This window comes from Drosophila miranda, chromosome XL (assembly GCF_003369915.1).
Source record: "Drosophila miranda strain MSH22 chromosome XL, D.miranda_PacBio2.1, whole genome shotgun sequence".
NCBI classification, from domain to species: Eukaryota; Metazoa; Arthropoda; class Insecta; order Diptera; family Drosophilidae; genus Drosophila; species Drosophila miranda.
This window is the reverse complement of record NC_046673.1, coordinates 17333505-17358957: the sequence shown is the minus strand read 5'-3', so window position 1 is coordinate 17358957 and position 25453 is coordinate 17333505. Positions and strand designations below refer to the sequence as shown.

The 25453-nt window shown below is 40.3% G+C and overlaps 2 protein-coding genes across 4 annotated transcripts in view; one reads left to right on the top strand and one right to left on the bottom strand.

Moving 5' to 3' along the window:
* The first annotated feature begins 7840 nt into the window (after positions 1-7840).
* The window catches only part of LOC108163093 (sex determination protein fruitless), a 128466-nt gene continuing 110853 nt past the window's right edge, over positions 7841-25453 (top strand). For all 3 annotated transcript variants that reach the window (XM_017298220.2, XM_033395741.1, XM_033395736.1), the window contains exon 1: positions 7841-8543. The gene's annotated coding sequence lies outside the window, so the exon portion shown is untranslated. The remainder of the gene's footprint in view (positions 8544-25453) is intronic.
* LOC108162178 lies at positions 23028-24239 on the bottom strand. Its single transcript, XM_017296809.2, has 2 exons — positions 23830-24239; positions 23028-23766 (listed from the first exon to the last, which is right to left on the bottom strand). The coding sequence occupies exons 1-2, from the start codon at positions 24091-24093 to the stop codon at positions 23047-23049; spliced, it is 984 nt and encodes a 327-aa protein (XP_017152298.1). The 5' UTR covers positions 24094-24239; the 3' UTR covers positions 23028-23046.

Below are 25453 nucleotides of genomic sequence, written 5' to 3'. Positions count from 1 at the left end.
ATACCTGCTACCTGGGTGAGGGTATGCTGTATCCTGCCTGGGGACATCTACCATCTACCATATCTATTTTTTTTAAAATTATTTTTAATGTTAAAAATCTCTCTACTGCTAAGCCACTCTGGGAGAGGTGGGAGGTATATTTTTTTCCCTAGTGGGATATCCCTTATTCGACTATAATTCCCTCTTGTATTGGTTTTGTTTTCCTTTCTTTTCGTGCTTGATTTTTCTTTTTCTTTATTTTTTGCGTGCGTTGTAAGTTTGTTTTTTGTTCGCCTCATTTTTTGTCGTTAGAAAAAACTTCCCTGCGGGTCGCAAAAAAAAAGAGGAGAAGTGCGTCAGAAGTGCACTTCAACAAGGAGCAAGGAGTGCGGAACGCAATGTGCAACATAAAGCGACAAACAACACAAAAGTGTTGTGTGCCTGCCCCGTCCTCCACCCGTCCGCCACCGTGGGCATCCGTCTTGTGGGCTTTGAGGTCCTTTGTAGTTTTGCCGACTCCCTGTGTGTGTGTGTGTGCGCGGGGTCCTTTGGCATTGCCTACTTGTAGGCGCACTAAAATGCGTTTATGCATAATTTTGCACTACCCCCCCGCACACCCGCCGTTTGGCCCTTCGCAGGGAGGTCCTCCCATATTTCTTTTCAAAAGTTTCACTCTCTCTCCTCTCCTTTTGACATTTTCTAATTGCAGTGGCCCCAAGAGGGTTTTGCCACATAAATTATTATTAATTATTGCAGCCAACTCCTACTTCTACCCCCTTCCCCCTTTGCCCTTGCCCCCTCTCTCTCTTGTGTGCGTTCCACATATCGATTGCATTCGGGTCCAATGCCCAAGTGGCAGGGGGCTGTCGCCTAAAATGCGTGCTCAAGTGTGTGCGAAAAGAAGGAATCAAACACACACACACACACACAGATACACAAAGGACACACGCTTGAACCACAAGTGAGAGACAAACTCCTTAAAAAAAAAAAAAAAAGAAAAAGCTCAAAAGAGGAAACGAGTGGCGAGAGAGATAGAGACGAGAGGAGGCTACGAGTAGCGACTGGAGGCCACGAGAAGTGCGAGATTACAAGGAGTCTACGCAAGTTTTTTCCCTAGTCCTTTGCTTCCCCTCCCCCCCTCCTCAATACAAAGTTGAACTAGAGTTCAAAGGTAACAATTTCGCTTACAATGGGTATAAGGAAATATATATTATAAGGAAAAATCTTGACAAGTAATCAATGGAGCATAGAAAAAGCCAAGATTTCTAGAGGGAATGAGGAACTAAGCAAACGAATTTTATATGGCACCAAAAATATAGAATTCCCTTGAAAAATACAAACGGGCAATGAACTGAACTTAATTATTCTTTCTTTTATTGGGAAAACCCCCGTGAAAGCCAATCTTTTACCAAGAAAAGCTTTGATGGAAACTTATGTGGGAAAAAGAAAAAAAGATGTTTTTCCAATGAAATATGGCAAATGATTCACAGTGTTGGCTAACATTGGCTAGTGTTGGTCAAAACACTAAACCGCCACGACGGCCACTGTGTACATTTTTTTTTTTCTTTAGCTGAAATTCTTGTGAAGACCGAAAACATTTGTTGATGTTGATGTTGATGTCGATGATGATTCCGCACTGCATTTTCGCTGACATTTCGCTTTCATTTCGCATAGATCCCGTGGCTTGTGGTGCGGTGCACCCGGCTGCAACGGGTGTCGTCGATGTGAGGGGGGATTGTCGTCTCGGTATCATATTCGCAGTCCGCTGACGTTGACGGTTTTTTTCTTCGTTCTTGTTCTTTTTCTTGTTGCAATTGCAGTTGCACCCGCTGCAATTGTTGTTCTCCTTTTGACAGCGACTGCGACTTCAACTTCGACTTCTCCTTCTTCATATTTTTCGCTGCATTTTTTTCTTCTTGCCTATGTGTTTTTCCAGGAATTCCGTCACTGATACTGGCCATATGCAAAAACAAAAAAAAAATATATACGAGAGCCGACAGAACGAACGAAAATTATTGCTGCATTTTTCACAACCTCATTTTCTGGAATACAAAAATTATTGTTTGTTGTACAATAATTTATGCAAATATTGCAGACGCGTTCAACAAAAGAAACTTTATAATTATGTGGAAGGGTCAGCGAGACGACTGTCAGGCAGTCAATCAGGCAGTCCGTCAGTCCGTCCGTCAGTCAGTCAGCCAGCCCGTCAGTCCATCAGTTTGTCATTTTGTGGCTGTCCAAACAAATTGAGCTGGTAAAATGGGTTTGGTTGGTGAAAGGAAAATGATTCAGATGATGGACAGCCAAAGACTCAATTCGAGCCGAAAGAAAACCTCATGCCATACCCAAACATAGTCCATTTCTTAATCACAATGATGGTTCTCTATAATATTCCACGTTCTTTAGCTTAGGAATCATCAATATAACACCTTATACGAGTTTGATCATACTTCAGGCGAAATCCTTTCTTTACTTGATTTTTTCTTTAAAAATATTGAAATGTGCATCTGCCTTGCTTGCTCCTCAGGAACCTTTTGTGTCTTGTGGCTTCTTTAATTTGTTTGCAATATTTTATCGCCCTCTTTGCCCCGCCCCGTCTTCTTCGCATATAACACTCTTAAAAATGTAGAGATGCCGTGACATTTGTCCGTTTATATCCAATGACTTGGCCTGCCAGTCGATTGCCGTCTAAAATTTCATAAATTCAAACGAATTTCGTCGCCCAGGCAGAAGAAGAGGTAGTAAAAAAAAGAGTCGGAGTAAACATTCCTTACGTTCTAATAAAACATTGTCACTTGAGGAGGGGCAACAGGAGAACAACTGGAGAAGGAGAGCGATCGTATGAGACCTGAACGCTTTTTTGTATACCCTATACATGGGTAGATTTTTTAGGGCAGATTGATATGTTCTTGATCGAAATTGAGAGGATCATATTATAGAGTTTTGATAGGGAGCGATCGGTGTTAGATCGAGTTGTTATGTTTGAACCAAAATGGAAGCATTCTTCAATGTAGATTCAATGTAGATTCTTCAAAAATGTAGATTTTTAGTTACAATTCCATAAGGGAGCTTTATACACTAACAAACTATCGATTTTAATCGATATCTTCCGATAACATTTCGATTTTTATTTAAAATTTTATAAGGGACATTCAGCCATGTATGAAGTGGATTTATCGAAGAGATATAATCGATTGTTATCGATAAAATTCCGACTTCTAGCTTAATTCATAAATGACTTAGAAAAGCTTATTCTTCGATAAGCTACAATCGACTATGATCGATAGCTTTAAATAAAATTCCGATAACTTACTATAGAATAGATTTCCGTCGATAAATTGTCGATGGCATTGGAGGACTGTCTTCGATAGTTACCCACAGAAACGGTCGATGTGCTAGAGAGTCTTAAGCTTCGGCTTTTGAAGAAAAACCTCCATCTCTTACTAGTTCCTTCAGTTGCTTCTTCATTTCGATTATTGTTATTGCATAAATTTATTGTCAACGTTTTTCTGTGTGTCACGCATGGCAACAAATGCATACTCGTCGAAGGAGTGGCAGGAGGAGGCATTCTGTTGCTGGCACGTCGTCCTTGCCCGTGTTTTGAGCAGTAGTTGTCCTTATCATACAATTACTAGGCAAAGTGCACTCGACTCCACGGAAGAGAGACGACCACAATCGATGGGCGGGCAGAAAGAGATGGTAACAGGGGTTGCTGGTGGAAGACGGGGCGAGACAGATAAAATAAATGGAAAATGTGCACAAAAGAAAACGAAATTAAAAACGCAAGACGCAAAAAACCAAGAGACAACAAAATTTTATGTACCCTCCTCCAACACCCCTCCTTGTCCATCTCTCTCTCTCTCTCTCTCTGTCTCTTTTGGGTCTTACGTTTCCCCACCACTGCCACCATTCCCCATTCAAATTCCTTGTGCCTCATTCCTCATTCCCCTTGTTGCATTCAGCCCCGCCCCGCCCCACACGTCCCGTAGTGTGTTTTCACCTGCAACGGAATATGCAACTTGCGACTGTTTTGAGGGGTTTTTCCCTGTTCCTGTTCTTCTTTTTTCCCCATTATTTTTGTTGTATTTTTTTTTTTATATTTTATTTTTGTGTTTTCCTTCGTTTAGCTCGTCCTGGGGCCCAGAGGATTAACCCCTGGCAGGTCACTGGGGTGCTAAAAGCCACAATCGGGAGACAAATTTCAAGGAATATTTCAGAAAAATATAATTATATTTAGATTTACTTGTTTACCACCCAAAAACGGTAGACAGGTCTATCGACTCAAAGAATTTAATACTTCGATTGGATACAATCGATTTTCGGCGATTGCCTCCGATAACTCCGTTATATATTCTTAAATAATAATAAATACTAGTAAAAAAAAGTATATTCTTCGTTCAGATAAATTGATATTTATCGAGATTCAAATCTTTGAATTCTTCGAGTAGATACAATCAACGTTAATCGATAATTTCCAAAACGATCATAAGAATCTTAGAATATGGCTTAAGGAGGGATTCTTTGATTAGAAAAACCGATTCCTATCGATAATCTTTCGATGAAATGTCGATAGATACACAATGGATGTGCTAAAGTGAATAAGTTCTTCAAAAAATCGATTTAAATCGATACAGTTTCGGTTCACTAGAGAAAAACTAATGGATTGACTTTAATTTTGGCAAGAAATCTGAAGAAACACTTGAATAAATGCTTCTCGAAATATAACTGAAGGGCAAATGGTGCCAAGGAATAAAGAAACATCATGTTTTATACATCAAAATTTCTGGAATCGAAACCCACTTCAAGGGTTGTCTTTGGAAGCAGTCCCCCCACACACAAGGGTTAACAAATGTGTTTCGATTGTGTGTGTGTGTGTGTGTGTGTGTGTGTGGGGTGCTAGGGGGGTACGTACACTCGTATCTTTAGCCCTGTCTGCAGTTGCAAGTTGGCCTGTTGGCGACTGTTGCAACTGTTGATGCAACACTCACTCACCCAGACATCCAGCAAACAGCTGTGTGCAGACATTTTAAGCAGCCTGTCTGTCTTCTGCCTGAATCACAAACACACACTCTCATCTATGTATGTACTAAACATATACATAATATATACATTTATGTACATGCCGAGTACGAGTATGCATAAAAGTCTTCTTGTCTAGGCATAGAATTGCTTTGCGTCTCGCTGTCTGACTCTTGTCTGACTCCCTGTCCGATTGTCTGAATGTCTGGGCATTGGTTTAACTGTCTCTCTTTCTCTTACTGTCTGTCTGTCTGTCTGTCTGTCTGTGTGTCTCTCTGTCTGACTACTGTCTATCGTTGTTGGCCCCAGACCCTTCCGCCTTGCCCCTAGCTGTGTTTCGCCTTTAGAGCCTTCCTTCTGTCTGTTTGTTGGCCGCTAACTGGAGCTTGTCATGGCATTCCATTTCATTCCATTCGATTGAAGTCCAAGCCCGATCCTTAGCTGCACGTGTCATGCAGCAGCATACCTCGGTCGGGTCTTCGCTTAAGCTTATTATTATTATTATTATCCTATTAAAAAGAAGCAACTCCTTGTTATCCCTTCTGTGAATCCTGTAATTAATTGTCCTAGTAAACACCTCCTATATCCTTCCTTTATCCTTTACACAAACACACACACACACACATTATGCGGAAACTGATGCGCAAATCTTTTCCACGTTGTGTTCCGCATATTATTTTCCGCTTCTTTTTGCTAGCCAAAAGGCTTTGAACTTGAACTTTTCCATGAGCGTATAATCAGACAGCCAAAGCAACCTACTTATGGCAGCAGAAGCCGCAGAAGCAGCAGCAGAAAACGAGGAAAAGCGGAAAAAGTGGAAACTTTTTCAATGCCACAAAGAGCGATAGAGAGAGAGAGAGAGACTGACGCAAGTTTCCAGATGCCAGTCTGTCCCTGTCCCTGTCCCGGACTCTGACTTTGAATCTTCCTCCCTCTCACATCATCATCATCATCATTTTCATCTTATTCTTGCGGCTGATTAAAATATGCAAAAGTGTGGAACGGCATGGCAGACAGCCAGACAGACACACAGACACGAGTGATGACGTTATTCATCCAAAAATTGTGTCTAAAAACCTTGAAAATCTAGCTAAAAAAAAAAAATAAAATAAGTAAAGAAAATAATAAATAATGCGGATATTTCGACTGCTCTAATACCCGGTAAAGGAGTTCGAAAGAAAGAACTTAAGATATATATCAGAATTTATTTTTTAATATTTATAAATAAATAATTCTGATCAAAGATTTTTGGACAATATTTTTCTTTTGTAAATCCCTTAAATATGCCTACCATATTTTTATTTTTTTGTTCTGCTTTTTTTCAATTTTTTTCTCTATTTTTTTAAAATATTTTCTTTTTTATTTATTCAATAAAATATATTAAATTTATAAAGATCCCTGTGTTACGCGTCATGCCACAGTGCCCCTCGGCTTATGGTGCTTGATTTCTGTATAAATAATAATAAAATAAATACTCTTCAAACCACGCGTCGAGTGCCACGAGGTATCGGGTATTCGATAGAGGGACACCCCTGAAAGTCGTCATAGTTCAAAGGTTGACTTGACTTTTGTTGTTCTGCTGTGACTTTTGTGTGTTAGTGTGTGTTTGTGTGTGTGCTTGCAACGTCATAATTAAGCGCCATGCCACATGTTGCAGCAGCAGTCAAAACTTTTGCCATCTAACACACACACACACACATACATATGCCTGTCTCTTGTGTTAATTTCACCGAAACATTCTCTCTATATGTGTGTGTGTGTGTGTGTGTGGCACTTGAGGCAACAACGCAGACAGTTTACAGACTTTTTGAGACAACAACAAAAACAACAAGAACAACAGCAGCAGAGTGACTGTGTGGCATTGCCATTCAACTTTTGCCTGCCGCCTCCATCACTGCCTCTGACTCTTGTCCTTAGAGAAGGACCTCCAGCAAACAACAGAACGCCGCACCCCCCACCACCCCTCACCCAACACAAGAACAACATTCATTTGGGGTAATTAAAATAGTGAAAGTTTCCCGCTCTCTCTCTCGCTTTTGCACTCACTCTGTGACATTTTCCATAGCCTACATTTAAGCAAAATTAACTCAAAATTTGTGCACGTCATTAAGACAGGCTCCAAGGCCCAGGGCCCCCCACATTAAAGTCGTTAGAAAGATCAAGACTTTCATAGGAAATACTTAAAGAAAATTATTATGGGACTGGATTTGAGATGAGAATTATTATATTTTTTCAATTTAAAATTGATATTTTTGGAAATTGTAATTTTTGTATATTTTTAGATTTTTCTAAATTAATCTTACTATTTTTATAGATATTTAGAATTTAAGGAAATTTAAAGAAATGGATTGAAGATTTTTGTTCACCTTAAAGAACTTCTTAAGAATATTTCAAGGGCCAGAAGTTTTCCTCTTTTTTTAAGGAGAAATATCTATCTGTTAAAATAGTTTTAAAGCAATATTTCTTTTGAAAGGATACGAAATTTTGAACTGAAAAAAATCCCTTTTTTGTGATTCAGATATTTGTGGGGGTCTACTTTCCCTCAGTAAAAGTGCCACAAATATAAATTACTATAAATACAAAAAAATTCAAACATTTTTTCTCTTCTTTTTCCTTGCAGCATATTCTTCAAAATTCCAAATTTCAACGAAGAAGAAAGCGTGTAAAACTCAAAGAGAAACCAACAAACACAACAACAACAACAACAAAAGGAAACCAAAAAACCAACCAACAAAATCTCGGCAACAAATCGAAAGGCAACTCTAGAAGAAACCACACAACACGCTACAACTCTGGCAGTGCTCTCTGGCTATAAATAAATAAATAAAACAAAAAGCGAAAGCAAAACCACTCTCTTTCACACACACACACATACGCACTATCTCCCTTCCTCCCATACACACACACACACACACATACGAGAACGTACAGTCAAGACTCGACTTGAGGAAGAAAAAATAAGCAACAAACCAAGGACCAATTACATGTTTATGGAACAGCAACAACAGCAGCAGCAGCAGCAACAAAAAAAACTCTCCAAATAAAAAATAAAAAACTATTTTCATCTGTTTTTGGGGCAACTCTGTGAAAGAAAAGAAACAAAGAAAAACAAAACAAAAAAATAAGGAAAGAAACACTCTCATTAACTCTTAGTCTCTGTCTCTCTCTATCTTTCGAAAGTAATTCTATTTCGGTCTCAAAAACAGTGTTGTAAAACAGCCCCATTAACAATATTTCGGTGTGCAAAAATTTCGAAATAAAAATTAGAGTTTGAATAACAACAACAAAAACAACTGCAGCAGCGACAACAACACAAACGAAAAGCAAAAGCAAAAGCAAGCAACAACCAGAGAAAGAAAAGTAAAAGGAAACAACAAAAACAACTGCAACAACAAACACAAAAAGGAAAAAAAGGAAGAACAAAAAGACAACCAAAAACAAAAGCGACGTAGACGACGGCCCCCAGGACAAAAATCAATTGCAAAAACTGAAACTTATGGATTGCTGGACGGGTAACGCCCGACTGGCGAGTGTTTTAGTTTAAGGTGAGTTTTTCTATCTCAAAGATACTTTAAGTATTCAAAGAGTTTTGGTGGGTTTTGTTGATCGAAAGGCTCGTTCAGATCATCTATATAAAGATAAAAAGTGTAACAAAATGTGGCTCTCAATGCGAACTCTCTCAAAGAACATTTATGAATGCATGTAGATCTATTGTAGACCCAAAAACATAAGGATACTAGGGGGCAATACCCGGCACACTCTCTTTGCTCACTCGCCGAATAAAAACTTTTTTACTTACCTTTTTAGCTCATACGTTAAATAACACCATGAATCCCACAAAGATATATATTGAAGTGATTGAAAAAATACAGAAAATATTTACCACAATTTTTATAGAAAACTCCTTTAAAACATATTACAAAATGTAATGTTAATCAGCCCTGGGCAACCCGAAAAGTTTTTATATAATAGAGAGAACGAAGGAACAAGTAGGGCCACTCGATCCAATGGATCGAGGACTTTCAAGCAGGATTGCCAACGAAATTCTCATTGGCAGAACAAAAGGTGAAGCAGGAAGGTTGATCCTCTCCTCTCCTCTCTAATGGTTGTGCCGCCGAACATTATGTACTCGTCCATAACAAAACATTAGAAGGAATACCGTGCACAGGGGCACAGCACAGCACACAGGGGCGGGCCCAAAACGATTACTCTTCGCGGGCAAGGAAGGGGTAGCCGGGCAGGGCACCGCCAGCTGTCAATCAAAGAAAAGAAACGAAACGAACAAAAACGAGTGCTTTGACAGCCATGAAACATGACAGACTGATGACGATGACGGCCATGTGACTGTGTTTGTGTGTGTGTGCTTTTTTTAAAGCTAATTTTGGAAACTGCAATTAACGCATAGACGTACGGAGGTATGGAGAGGTTTTTTTTTTGGCTAATTAAAACAATTTCGCAATTGTGCAAAATTTTCAATTTAAAAACTGCAAAACCTTCACGAGACACAGCGCCATGTTTGGTCACCAGTCAGGGGGTACAGTCACACACACAAACACAAACACAATTGTTTGACAGCAAACACACAGAGAAGAGAGCGGTTTTTTTTTTGTTTTTGTGCTGTTTCTGTGGTTTATTTTGTTTGGTACGATCTTTTTTAGCATTTACTTCCCCCATTGTCGAGGCGCAGACGTCCGTCGCTTTACTTCCGCTTCGATCAACGCCACAAAACCCAACCCAACCAAAAACAACAACAACAACAACAGTTTTTGACTGGCTTCTCTCTCTCTCTTTCTCTCGCTTTGCTCTTCTCTTCTCATTATGATCCCATATGCAGTGCGACCTTGGCCTTCAAAAATCACAAATCACCAAAAAAAAAAACAAACAAAAAAAAATTATTGTGCAAACAATTTTTGCATTCTTTTTTTTCTTCTTTGTTTGTGGCTTTTGCAAAAGAAAGACGAATGGTTTTTGATGGAGTATTTGCGGTGGTTGCGGGTTTAGTGCAACACAGAAGGCATGTGGCGCCCAATGGGAGCAAAGAGAGATCCGTTAAGCACTCTTTTGTACTCGTATATCTGAAGATTCACGGTCTATTTCTATCCCGATCAAGCCCGATCCAGATTACGGTCTACATTGACTCTTCTAATGCGCCTGATCGGGAATATATATATACTTTATGGGGTGGAAAACGCTTCCTTCTGCCTTTCTCCCTCTCCCAGAGTGGCTTAGCAGTAAGGGGACTCATAGAGACGCTTTTTATGCTCTTGTGGTTCAGTCATTTGTCTGTACTTTATGAGCAACCGTTTTCTTTTCATTAATTTCCCTATGTCTGGGCTCCACACTCGTCTCCCAGTTCCCAGGGTCATTAATGGAAACACTTGGCACCCCGTATGACGAAAAATGAAGGCCTAATTCGATGAAATGGCATAAAAAAAAAAGAAGACACAAAGAGAAACAAAGGCCATTTCTATTGATTGAATGTGAAGACACAAGATTGAGAGAGAAGTGCCGGCAGAGAGTGAGTGCCAGTTGCAAAGTGAAATGCAATGACGACGTACAGAGAAAAACACAGTTACAGCCTTACATAATTATGTGCAATTTATGCGCAACGTGACAAATCAATTTTCCTTTACCTCAATTCGGTTTTCCTGCTTCTCAGAGTCTCAGAGTCTCAGAGTCTCCGGGCGACACTGCATCTCTGCCTCTCACTCCAGCCAGTTGACAGCCAGATATCTGTCTGGAGTTGAGTCTCAATACTGGTAGCACTTGGTGTTGCACTGCTGTTGCATCGTTTCGGCCAGTTTCTAGTTTCGCACGCTCAATTCTGTGGCACAGAACCGCTATCATGACTTGGCCTAAGTCGTAGTAGAAATTCTATAGAATTTGAGGGCAAATAAAGTTGCATTTGGTGGTCGAATGTCGCTAGAATTCCTTTTCTTTTTCCATCATAAAATGGAATGAAATTCAATGGGGTTCTCTGGACCTTCAAGACGATCAATCATACGATGAATTTTTTTCCAAAGCTTTTCCTTTTTTTTTTACTTTTTATGCGCATATTTTTCCGCATTCTTGTTGCTCTATTTTTTTTGCTGTATATTACGCATACGCCACCGCGTGTTTGCGTGTTCAACTTTTAATACGCTCTCCGTTTAAATATCACAACGCACGCGGCGTTGCATTCATAAGTTATATTTTTCTCTCTTTTCATTTTTTTATATAATTCCTACTATATCTTCTGTTGTTGTTTTTCTTCGTTTATTTTTTTTTTTTTTTATCGAAAATGCGTGCTCAGCTAAGCAAAGAAATACTGAAACGTGCAATTTGTAATTGTTGTTGCAACGCAGAACGCATGTGGCGCCCCATAATGGGTTGTACGGACGTACGTGTACGAGATTATAGCTCACAGACCACCACCGATAAATATAGCTCTCGTTGAGCACTCGTTTGCACTCGTATTTCTGTAGATTAGTGCATTCTTTCACCCCATCTCTCTCCCAGAGTGGCTGAGCAGCAGTAAAATGTGTGAGTTATCCTACAGACTGTACATTTGAGATGTTTCAAGGGATAATTGGTTTATTCCCAGAGCTCACATACAAATTATACGCTTTTTCGGGGTCACCATTCGGTGGGGTCACCACTTGATTAATTTGCTGCTAATTGAAACCATATCCCCGTCAAAGTTCAATCATTTTTGAATGCGTAGGGGAATGGGTGGCACCCCTTTACCCTTAAGAGAGAGTGAGAGAGCGTGACGGAAGTGATTAATAAGCAAAGTGAGGCCGCATCAGCAGACAACAAGAGAACTTAAGAGAATGCAACAAATGCAAATCCCAGCAAAGAGAGACGCAGTGAGAGCTTGCGCATGCAACGCCTGGTGGCAGGGTCACCCTAAAAAAACAAAAAAAAGCAAAAAAAAAACACAAAAAACGAACAAACTCTTTCCCTTGTAAATTTTGTGTGCGCTTTCGTGTGTGTTATCGCTGTGGCATTGCACCAACTACAACCTATAACGCAATTACATGCAACGCTCCCCCATTCCCCCATTCCCACTCCCAACCCCCCACGTCAGTGCGTCTTGCACCCACGTGGCGCCCACTTATTTGCTTTTGGAGGGGGAACGGATAGGGTTGGCGCGTTGGGCGGCCAAATCGCATTTTGCGTGCATCAATTATTGCGCATTTCTCAGTTGCGTTGTTCAATTTGTCTTCTTCTTTAGCTTTTTCTTTTTCCTTTTCTTGTTGCTTTATTTTATTATTTCGCTGTGTTCGCTGTTGCTGCTTTTATCTGACAGCCGCCGCCTGTTGTTGTACAATTATAATGCATAACACCCATCGACTGAGTGGCAACAATAGGAAAAACGCTGGGGGTACGGGGGGGGGGGGGGGGGGGGGGGGGGGGGGAGCACAGGTAGAGGTAGAAATATTCGTAATCCACGCAGAGAGACGCTTGCACAGTTCTGGCTTTCGGATTTTTTGCGAAAATATGCACTTAAGAGGTTCTCTGTCTCTCTCACAGAGTGCCTTAGCAGTAGAGAATGCGATTTTCGTGGAACGGTTTCGTAATGGAACTTCCTTTTGAAGCAAAAATCTCTCATTAGATGGTTTTACGAGTATTTTTCTCTATTAATATAAAGAAATCTATTAACCTTAATCTTGTAGGATGAGAATATCTTTCTATCTTTCGATTTTAAGCGAAATCCAAGCCAAAACCCAGCGTTCGGTTGGGCTACGCGCCGCGCGTCATGCGGTAGCGCCCCTCGGTCGGTTGAGCGTTCTTTTGGTGTCTCACGGGCCACTTGATGGTGAAATGATGGTCCCAATGAAATCTTCTTCTTATGGATATTTCTCATTATTTTTTTCGACCAGATCCTACCCCAAAGAGTATATATATTCTTGATCAGCATCAACAGCCGAGTCGATGTAGCCTTGTCGGTCTGTCCGTCTATTTCTCAGAGCCTATAAGAACTAGATCAACAAAATTTTGAAGCCAGACTACTGTGATATTACACTGTTACAAGTTATAGATATTCAGCTCTCCATCTATCTACCTGGAAATCTATTTATTAGTCCATCGTTTTATTTTACCTTTTTCTAATTTATTTATTCATACAATATTCAACTTTTTTCCATCCGTTTTGTCATTGTTTTCATTCATATTATTGGATTTCAATCAAAGTCACGAGAGTAATGAAATTGGGAAAACGTTAGGCAAAAAAAATAAGAGGGGGAAAAAGTTAAATAAAAAAAAAAACTCAAACTCAAACCCCCATGGGCTGTGATTTTTCTTTGCATGGGTCTCCCTTTACCATTAGTTATACCTCTTCCTCGCCTCCCCCCTCTCCGACACACACATTTTCCCTGATTTTCCACCAGAATTGCGTATGCGTGTGAGAAGCGGCGGGCGGGCGAGCGGGCGGGCGGTGTGTGAGGTGCTGGCTTTTTGGCCGCTGCGTGACACATTGTGTGACTGACTTTTCAGCTAATGGCCAAAGGAACAACACTACCAACAGCAAAAGCAACACTGCACTTGCACTGCCTGCTGCTGGAAAATGTTGACATGCAAGCCGGCACCCAGCAACCAGCCACAGTCCAGTGCAAGCCTCTGACCCATTGGCAATTAGCATTTTGGATGGAGTTGCATTTATTTATTGTTTTAACCAAAAACGAAAGAAAAAAACTATATACCATAGGCACATACAAATACAAGCATATATCGTATATCGTTATATCTGATCGTTGTTTTTGGGGTACAGTTTGCAGCTAGAGTTTGCGTGTTCTCTGGCGTTCTCCACTGCTCTGGGTGTGTGTGTGTGTGTTTGTAATTGTGGATTAATTATAGCCAAGGACCCCACAAGATACAAATAAAGATACAAAATGTATCTCGTATCTCGGTCTATGTGTGTGTGTCTGTGCAATTTCCGTCCATTGGGGCACACACAGAACAAGGTTAATTCAGTTAGCCATTGTATCTGTATCTGTATCTGTATCTGAGTGTTGTATCTACTGCCTGCCCGCTCGTAAGCTCATTCGTTTGTTTGTTGTTTTAATTACGCTTCCAAGTTACATAATCATTTCAACTGATGAACACGCACACACACACATAAGAGCATCGTCCCGTCTATTATTTTCCATAGAATTGCAAAGGAAGGCCCCCCCCCTCCCCATCCCGATCATTGTTGTCTAAATTCAAAGAAAAAACCCAGAGCTGACCGAGGGGCACTACTGCATAACGCTTTTGGACAGAGTTTTTTGGGGAAACAAAAGGTTTTTCTCAAAGAGATTATACTGAACCGATCTTTCCTCGTATTAAATCCCGTATACCTTATTCAGAAGGGTATGTGTCTTTTGCAAAATCAAAACCCCGTTGGGGTTTCTTTTTGGGTGACAATTTCTGCTTCTTTTTTTGTCTTTCTTTCTGGCGTTGATTTGCGTTTGAAAAAGGAAAAAAAGCACATAAAATAAAAAAAAAAACAAACAACAAATGTTCACATGAACAATCCGGTTTTGTTTTTTGTTTTATTTTAGAAATTGAGAAACATAGAAAAGCAGACCAAAGTGAAGGAGAAGCCGAAGCCACTTCAACAGGCGGTCTATTTTTTGTGGATGCGAAGTTGGGAACACTCTTTTTTGGTGGGGATTCCCTAGGGGAGTTGTTAGGGAGATTATAGATGAAAGATATATTAGTCCCACCATCAAGTGACGCCCAAAATCGAAGCTTCTCACGATCCGATTTTGGGCAGACGCGAAACAGATGGGCGATGGGCGATGGGCGCTGCTGTATGACGCGTGAACATTGTGTTTATTATTTTTGTAATATTAATTTACATGAAAACTTTGAAATATTTCTACGATTTCTGCCATTACAGGTTTTGTATAATTTTAAAATCTTACCTGAAACATGGTTATAGTGAATGTTTTATTTAAATAATCTTCTAATTTGTGTGTTTGTGTCTGAAAGAAAGGCCTGACCTTTTTGTCCATGTCACTAGCTTTGCTTTTTGGCGGCAATTAGAAACTGAATTTCACCGTCAGAGAGAGAGAGAGAGAATCGGCAAAAAGCGGCACCAGCAACCACTTCATTTTGACCATTGCAAAATTTGTTTCCCATGACTTTGGGCCAAAATGGTGGCAAAAAAAGAAATAAATATAAAAATAAAAGGTAAAAGAGAACTTTCGAAAGTTGAGACAGACGAAGAAGCCGCCGCCGCCGCGGAATGAACATAAAAGAGTAAAAAAAAAAAGTGCATAAATTTGGCATAAATAATGCCCTCACCTAAGCAGCACACCCCTCGAGGACTGGGACTGGGCACTGGGCACTGGACCACCCCCTCACGACTTTGAAGCGTTGAAAAATGATAACAACTCGCCCAGCGAACGATCTCTGTGTTGGAGAAAGAGAGTGAAAGATATATAGAGAATTGATAGAGCGGTGAAGGATGAGGAGGAGCAGTTGTGAAAGATCGATTGTTGAATGCGATTGTTCGATCATCGTAGGGGGTCAAGAGAAGAGGGCGTGTAAGAGGATCAGGAGAGCAGAAACCATTTATAATAATATTCAAAACCATAGATTGTTGCCCTTTTTTGTAGTTCCAAAAATCGAAGATATGTATTTGGGTATAGCGATCTTTTGATCCCTGAGAAGGGATATTATTTGGAAGCTTTAATGCATCCGATCTGCAGCATTCCAAGATCTCAGAGTTAAGATTTGTATACAACATTTTCGCAGCAGAGCTCTTTCTGTTAATCGGCATTATACCTGGGGGAATACAATCCTTTCTGAAGGAATACTGGTGAAATGCAGTCTATCCCTACACTCTATAGGGGAAAAAGATGTTTATATTTGTATAAAAATTTGCAAATTTTGTACTTCTTGAAGGACCTTAGGACTACTCACCTCCAGGCAGTGCCAATGGGTTCCAGGAAGGGGTCTGCCATTTTCCATTTGAAATATCCTCCAATAACCTAAACATATTTAAAGACTCAAATAAATATCAGTTTAAATTGCCTAAGATTATAAATTACAAACAAAAAATAAAAACTATTAGTAATAGCCTCCATCCAATTAAAGATCAAATGATTAATACAAATTCTTCTATGCTGAGGCCTAAACAAAAAACAAAATTCGCGAGTCTATTGAACTCTTGTGCCGCGCAAAAAGTAGTCCCAAAATCGAAAAGGTTCAATGAACCACCGCCGTGCGGCCAACAAAACTATGAAAGAGATCAACGACACGCACTAAAATTGTTCAAGCAGACTGAGAGGGACAGCGATAGAGAAAACGTCGGCGACAGCGACAGCAGCACTTCAATAGGCCTCAAAACCATGCAAAAAAAAAAAAGAGGCAGAGTCAGAGGCACGCACAAATTTCGCAAAAGTCAATGAACTCTGGTCTGGCTACGACGGCAACGTTCTCTCGGCAACAAAAACACAGCTGAGAAATTCGCAATCACACACACAAAAAAAAAGTGCGTAGCATACGGCACACGCATCGAAAAGAAATAGCAAAAACAAATCCACAGCAAACGCAAACGCAAAGAAAATGTTGCCAAAAATTAAGCCTTGGCCTGCTCTCGCTCGCGGTCTCGTCTGCGTCTCTCTCTCTCTCTCTCTCTCTCTCTGTCTGTCAACATTTTTCAAAGTCAAGTTGAAGAGCAGCGTGGCCGCCGTGAGCGTCCGCCTCTCTGTGTGTGTTTGTGTTTTTGCGATATTTTTGCGAATTCTCTTTTTCACGCCGCCTCGTCTTCCACTCTCTCGTTGCGTACATGCGATGTTCTCTCTGATTCTTCTAGTCGCCTGCTTGCTCGCTCGCACGCACTGAGAACGCTTCTAATCGCGCGCTCGCTCGCACGCTTATCGCTTGCCGTTTGCTTACGCAATTTCGCGTATGTTTGGCAAACACCAAGCAAAAACCAAAAAAAAAAAAAACAACGAAAGAGTATGAAAAGCAGAAAAAAAAATAGATAGAAGCCAGGGGTTTTTTTTTTGCTGATTTCGTTTATCAGTCACACTTGACATTTTTGTTTCGGGTGGGGGTGCATACACATGTATTAATATGTATGTGTCTGTATGTATTCGCACATAATTAAGAACATATATACTCAGATACATAGCTGATCATATATTGCACGAAAGGGTACACGAAATTCCTAAAGAAACATATTTGTATCCAGGGATCATTCTAAGTGATCAATCCATAGAGATCCAATAGCTACATTCATAAAGAAATAGCCTTTCAGGGTATAATGGTTTAAAAATTCAGTAAAAAAGATTCATAGCTAGATACACAATTAAATACAGATAGAAGAAATCTGGAATCCCCTATACCTTAAGAAAACTTTGTTTTTTCACCGAAATATTTAATGCTGATGCCTTAAAAAGTCTCACAGAATATTCATTCACTTCTTCTCCAGAAATCCAAATGAGTATGGTTTGCCTTAAAAATAAATAGCACAAAATATTGTAAGAAAAACTATTCATAATTAAAAAAATAATAAAACATTTAATAAATATTTTATATAATTTTTAAAAGTATGACTTTCCCTTAAATCAAACCCAAGAAAGTCCTTTAGAAAATGATCTTTTCAATTTCAAACTCCCTTTAAAGAACATTTGCCCTAGAAGAGTCTATTACTCTAACAGATATATACCTACTTTTATTTAAAAACGTGTATTCACTTCCACATTTATTAAACCTACCTCTTTTTTTTATTATCGCAAGAAAAAAAACGAAAGAAGAGAGAGAGGCACGTAGGCATCGTGCCCACAATCTACAAAAATATACAACAGAAACAATAATAGCAAACAAATAGAAGAAGAAACTATTTAAACAAATGAAATCTGAAGCTAAAACCATAAAAATATAATGTTCTTTAAACCAGGAAATAAACACAATCAAAGATCACCTTTTCCATGAGTCTTTATGGTATAGTATTTATTCTGATCATCTGCAATTTTCTGATTCACTTTTGACATTCGGAAAACTGCATGAAAAAGTATCTATTACTGTCAGCTGTCCAAGACCGTTTGGCCTTTTGGCATTTCAGCAGAGAAAATCCAAACGATGCAATCATTAATTAATGACAGGTTTTCCTTCGATTTCCATAGGCCAATAGATTTCCAGTGGATGCGAAATTCGTCTTCCGCATTTGCACAACAAAAACAACTACAACAATATTCCATGTCTGGGGGAACAGCATATGTTATCTGTATCTGTTAGATTTCGTATGTAGGTCAAATACAGGAAAACAAATGGCAAGCAAAATGTGCAAAAAAAATTCGCACGCACTCACAAAAAGGAAAAAAAAAAAACAAATCAGCATGGAAGCCTTTACTCGCTGGGGCCGCCGAAAGCCGGCTGCGTAGATTGCGTATACGCAATGTGTGTCAAGGACAGATATGTGCGAATTTTTATAGTTCCTCTGCCCGCAGTCGCTGCCCCCCTATTTCTCGGTTACACTCTCGCAAAATGTTGAGAAATATTTTTTTTTCAGCTAAAATTAAACCCAAGAACAACAACAGGAACAATGGCAACGCACCTACTGAACTAATTTGCTCAGTGCTTCAGTGTGTGTGTGTAGATTGCGTGTGAGTGTGGTGCGTATCTGTGTGGGTAGCATTGAATTTCAGCTGTGCGACAACGCACACCAGCCACCAGCCGCCAACAGCAGGGCCCGCTAGAAAAACTTTTTTTTTTGTGCCATTTCGTCTCTGGGTTTTTGCAATTATTCGCAATTCACGCCCACGGTCAAGCCAAAGGTCAGCCCACAGACGGAGGGGGAGACCCACAGACCCCAAAAATGAGCAATGAATATATGGACATACATGCATGTATCTTTATGTAGCTATAATTTCCTCTATATATACACATATATATATATTTTTTTTAATTTCGCCACGAAATTAAGTTGGAGAAGAAACTACAAAACTACTTGGAAAACGATCTCAACGCATTCAAGAATAATAAATGCTCTATGTCAAGTTTAGTTCAAAAACAAAACCAACACATATTTCACGCGTCTTGCAGCTATGCCCCTCGGTCTGTTGAATCTGTTGTATCGCTCCGCCAATGTTACATACCCCATGGCAAAGTCAGTCTGCCCGCTAGCCCCATGGTTAGGGTATCATTTCGCACACACAGATACAATCTTTACTGTGTGCTTGTGTGTGTGTGTGTGTGTGTGTCTAACTGTAGTGTGTCCCATCGCAAGCAGCTGTGCTTCTGGGTTCCTCTCTGCCCTACTCGTCACTCGTCTCTCTTTCTCTCCCTCTCTTCTTCTATGTATGCCAAATTTCCAATTGGGTCGCACGCACAAGGTACGTTTTTGCGAATTTCTGTCTGTGCTTGTGTTTGTAGTGTATCTGTGTATGTTTGAGAGCTTTTTTTCGCTAGCGGAGCGCGTTGATCGCGGAAACGAAACAAAAACTTTTGTTGTTGCTGCTGCTGCTGCTCCGCTGCCGTTGCTGTTGCTGTCTCTCTGTCTCCCTCTATCTATCTGTATCTGTATCTGAGTGCGAAACACAACGAACGCATTGCGTAATCGGCGCTGTACTTTTGCCATCGCGAACAGCAGCTTGACAACACACAACAAAAGCAAGGGGCACCCAAAAAAAAAACCAGTAGAAGGGCAGTGATGTGTTTGATGGCGGGGGGGTGTGTGGGAAGGGATTAAGCTAGTTAATGCTACTAAGTTTAGCAGCAGCTTTCGACTAGTTAGCGCCTCACGGAAATGTGTTTGGGCATGCACAGAGACATGCGAGTGGGCAGATACATCCATTGATACACGGGATACATAGTCCAAACAGATGTGCAGATACAAAGATACTTAATTTAAGAGATGGGATCCCAACTGTAGATGATTGCTTTATTCTGCGCATGGTCGCAATCTTGCGATCAAAGAATGAATTGGGATATATTTTATATAAAATTCAGTGCATCCCATTAAGCTTTAGGAAAGGTTTCTTCAAATTGTGGAAAACTGAAAACGTACATATATGTAGATGAAGATGTATCTTAATAATCATATTACAATGTACGAAAATAGTTAAAAGTCAATTGGCAATGACAGAAACAGATACAACGCAATGCGAGTGCCCCTGACGTCGACGTCAATTGGTGGGCAATGACGCTGCCCCCATCCCCGCTCTGAAACTTTTTCCTGTGCGTAAGCGGCTATAAATGTAGAAGAAAATAAAAGAAAAAGATACAGATACAGATACAAATACAGATAGATAGCCGCGAAAGGCAGGTAATGCTGCCAATGGATGACTCAAAGCAGCAGCAGACGCAGTAGCAACGAATTGAATTAGCAAAAAAAAAAAAAAGATGAGAGCCACTGGCAAAGCAGTAGGTGATTAAGGTGGGTGGCAGGGGGGGTTGGGGGCTAAAAAACTTTTTACAAGATTCTACAGAAAGTTTTACAGAAATTATGCAGAGAGAGAGACGAACAATCCTTGAAGTTAAATGAATGGAAAACATTAATGGAAAATTACGAAATGCAAAAAGATTAGACAAAGATCATAGAAACTTTTCAGAGAACACACGAATAATGAGTTAGTTAATAATTATAGATGTTGAGCGACTGAAAGAAAGAGATAATATAATACGGCTTAAAGGAATCGACGGCCTGAAAATATATTATTTTTTAAAGGGCAAGACTTTATAGTTCCATTCAAATGATATCTATTAAGAGCATATGGGTGCTCAAATATTAATAGTAAATAAGAAAGTATCAAATAATAGTAATAAATAATATAAAAAAAAAATCTTATGGCCAAGTTTTCAAAAACAAACATTTTTCATATTTTGATGAAATTTCTATTTATTTAGAATATAACTCCATTAGCCCTTCTATGGCGATAAATACCAGATTGTCATCCAAGGAATATATGAAAATTCGTTTGGTGTTTCCAAAAAAAAATCTATCCAGAAATCTATGGATATTTTTGCAAAATCACAAAGTCTTTTCCCTTACTTACTATGAATCCTTTTTGCAACGTATCTATTACTTTAATTTTGTTACTTCAAATGAATTTTGTGGAAGAAGTCTGCCCAAAGAACAGGTAGAATAAGAAAATGTTCGCATAAATTCCTCATAAAATACATCCCAAAGAAATCTTTGCAGTAGAATTCCCAAAAAACCAAAAAAGAAGAAGCAGAACGATCGTCGCATAGGTAGAAAAAACAGCAAGAACAAAAAAAAAACGCTACCCGGAGAGGCATTCCACTGCCGGTTGACTTTTGCTTTTGTGTACAGTTGTTTCAGGCTGTTGCCTTTTTTTTTTTTTGCTTATTTTTTCTTCTTCTTGTGGTGTTTCTTTCGTGCTCCATGCGGAATTGAAATGTGCTTTTGTGTGTGTTTGTTTCTGTGTTTCTTCTTTTTTCATTTGCGAAATTAGCGAATTTTTGTGTGTTTGGGGGGTAAACGCACAAAAGCGCGTTAGGAATCAGCAGTAGAAGCAGTCGAAAACGAGCCAAAAAATAAGAATAAGAAGGACAGGGACAGGGAGAGAGAGAGAGAGAGAGAGAGAGGGAAAAGTAACAGAAGAGCTCTGTCCCCAAAATTTAGGTCAAATGCTCAACTGCCGAAGCTGACGTCGACGTCGACATCGCTGCTCTGCTGCGTGTCGATTGGCAAAAAAAAAATGTTTTTTTTTTGCGAATTTCTTTACCCTAGAAAAGAAGGGTATACGGTTTTTATGATAACACAATCGTTTGCAATCAATTCTATGTGCAAGAGTTCGATATATGAAACATACTTCGAATCGTTGCAAAAAACTACAAAAATCCGAAAAAATCCAAATATTATATACTCCTTGAGTAACGCCCTTAAAACTCTAAGGTACACGATTTTTGTAGTCTGGATTTTGAGTTCACTCTATGGTTCTATGGTTCAACCATGTTTCATCTCGAAATCTTCGCTTCGAACAGACTCAGTGGATCTAATAGGGCATCAATGGATGCGACCCCAAAGCGCTGGCATTAGTTTCTTGCTTTTTTTCGCTTTTATTTTTTGCGTTTGCTGATTTCATTTATCTTTTTTCGGGTTTTCGCCGTGTGTGTGTTAATGTTTTATTAGCTATCGTTGTAGTTTTAGTTGTGGCATTGTGGTTGTACTTGTTGTTGGCGCTTTAACTAACGGTTCATCACAACGAAAAGTTCCCAAAAAGTGGCCCCTAAAAAGCAGAAGCAACAGCAACAGAATCACTCATAAAAAAGGAAATATCGAAAATTATGTTAGAGTTAAATTAAACAAAACAAGGGTCTGCATTTTCGGTATTTTTCTCAGAAATTGATTGGGTTTTCTTTTGAAATTAAAGTTTATGTTTAAGCCTCTTCTTTAAGGCTTAGCCTCCGTATTTTATATTTATAGTATATTTGATAATATTCATGGAGATTACATAGTATTAAAAGACTTCATAGTATTTATGATGGTATTTCTTAAAGCTTTTATTGCAATTTTGATAGTATTTTTGGTAGATTCCCTAGTATTTTTAGTGTTTGTGACAGTAGTGTCCAGTCTGACCGAAGACAAGGAAAAGTTACTGAACGAAGTGGAAATGCGTAAGAGGGAGCATGACGAGCTACAAGCTGTGGCCGACCAGAGAAAGACAGAGCTCAATGCTGCCCTGGGGGAGCTGCGGATCGACGAAAATCGACTGTCGAACGAGGAGGACGTTATTAACCATCTAAGAACGAATAATGCAAACATCGTCACTGAAATCGCGTTGCTCCGCCGGTTGCAGATGAAGTACAAAATGAGTGACAAATGCTTGACTACAAAGTTGGAGGAAGCGAACGAGAGGATGACCATTATGCAAGACGAATTAAAGTTCCTTCACGATAGAGTTCGGGCATGGAACAACAATGAGCCAGTGAGTGAATTACAAAATTCGTCTAGTGATTGAACAGCTGCAGGAATTATCCAACTCAATCGACAGTTTTCCGACAGAATGCCGCTACAGCAACATCAGCAACAATGAGCCGCAGGAGAGTGAACCACAAACTCGTCCATTGGACAATCAATTCGGTATAGGAATATTTTGAAGATTATCATAGGGGAGCATCCACTCGACGTGAAATTAACATTTTGTCCCAATGAGGTCTATGGGTTTGCTCCATCAGATACTGTTGAACGGTACAAATGGCTCGTTCCCAATTGGTTTTCGGACCTGACTTGATCGATTTTTTAGCAATCTTCTTTGATTTGACCTTTTTCTTCTGTTTGCTTGAGAGTTTTTCAGCTGTGGTGCCAATACTGCCACTACCAGACGACCCGAAACGTGTTTCATATCCGGAGCCGGACCTGGATGTGGATGTTGAACCAGACCAGCTTTTGGGGCTCACCGTTCCACTTTTTCGATTCCTTTTCTTCCCTGGTCTGCGTTTTCTCTGTTTATTCTCCGGGCTGCGACTTACGGATCCCTTTGATCCTTTTATCGGAAGTTTTCGCAGTGGCGTCGGCGTCAGAGACCGGATCCTGCGACCAGAGGCTGGCGACAACCACACAGGCTTCTTTGACGAAGGACTTTGGGTGGCGGCACTCTTTGGCGATAGACTCCGCAAATTGTCGTAAATGGGTTTCTTGGCGTTCAGTTGGGACCTCATCCTGGATAGTTTCCGCGGTGGCTTGTATGCCTCCACTGTGTACATTATCTGTCCGGTGTTGCTCGCCGAGGAGCGGCCCAAGGTCCAAAGACCGTTTCGTTCCTTTTCGAAGGCACTGTAGATGAGGTGACGCGGCACTGGAATGGGCAGCTCCGCATGGCGTTGCTGGGAATAGAGAGTAGGGATTAGGAATTCTCCCCCTTTTAGAGTTTGGTTCCAAGGACATACCGAATTGTAAAGCTGCCGCTGTCTAACGCTAAGTTTGGGCCAACCGATGGCCGCCCGTTCGAGGCCCTCGTCAATGCTGCAATTGTGCATGATGCACATCTCCCGGACACAATTGTAAAACTGCAGGGGACTCGCATCGCTTGGCCTGAATCGTCCCAGGGCCTTGATCAGTCGGGCCCGTTGCTCTTTCTTCTCTTTCTCTGACAGAGGCGTCTCCGGTTCGGCCCTTGCCACTCCCTCAACCCGTTGCTGGTCTAGTGCCATTGTTTTCGAATGTTTTTGCACACTGAAAATTTAAAGATTCGAATAAAGTTTTAAGCAACGGAAATTTTGTATTATGTTTTTAGTGTATATTCGGAAGTAGGACTCTGAACTCTGAACAAAAATGGGAGCCCAATGTAAAGACAAATGAAGGGAAGGCATGGGACTACTTCGTGTGGCAGCCACAATGGAGGAAACCAGTGTTGTCAAATGCTAGTGAGGCAAGCTACGGTTCATCTGTTAAAAAGTTGTCTAACTTCTACTTAACTTTCGTATAATTTTGTTGGTTCCAATCAATCATATCGACCAAATTTTGGTATCAATTTTCGTTTTGGTTTCGTTGCACTTCGATCCGACCGATCCGACGTACAGTAAATATGCAGATCCATTGTTCATTCTAACCGTATAACAGCTGCTTATCCTCCTTTCTCCTCTCCCCACCCTTCTTCCTCTCTCTCTCTCTCTCTCTCTCTCTCTTCGTTAGTTCCACCTCTCATTGTTCCGCTGAGCTACATAAGTGTGTTTTTTGCACACTTGAGCGGGCTTTGGGTTAACCTTGAACATGTGTGTGTGCGCGACGATTGTGCGATTCTTTTTCTGCGGTTTCTCTCTCCTTCCCTGGCCGATCTGTCTCCCCGTCTCACTCTAACAAGTTCTAACACGTTTTGCGCGTGCGCCACATCGAATGCAGTCGACAGAGGAAGAGAATGAGAATGAATGTCACAAGGCAAACAACGAACTGGGGGAGCAGGGAAAGAGAATTATGTTCATACGAAACTGAGATTTCAAGATCTAATGGAACGAAAACAAAGATATAGAGGGAGGGAGAGGGAGCTTTGAAGTTGATTTCATGATCCAAGAACTTTGATGGAAGTTCTGGAACTTTGAACTATTGAAGACAACAGCTTGAAGACTCTATTTCTATAAGGTGACTTTCGGTATCTGTCTTCCATCTGTATGTCCATAGGTAGATCTCAATAGGGAAGGGATACGAGATTCCAGAAAAAGCCTTTAAGGGGCCACAACTCGACAAAACCTCGACTGTGCTTAAACTATGCCAATTTTTGGGCTTCCCTTTGATTCAAATCAATTTTCCTACAGCACAAAATACTACCATATAATTTCGATAGCCCATAGATTCAACCGAACTATAAAAACGTATTTTTTCTACAAATAGCTATCGTTTATGAGACATTTATTCAAGGATGCACAATATCTCTGTTCTCCTATAGTGTTCCTGGTGTTTGGTTCCTTTGATCAATCAAGTCTCGAGGTTCGAGGGTAAACCTCGACACCAGCTCTCTTTATGGAGGCCTAAGGGCCTCCGGGGCCTCTCCACTTTTGACATTTATTTCCTAGCAAT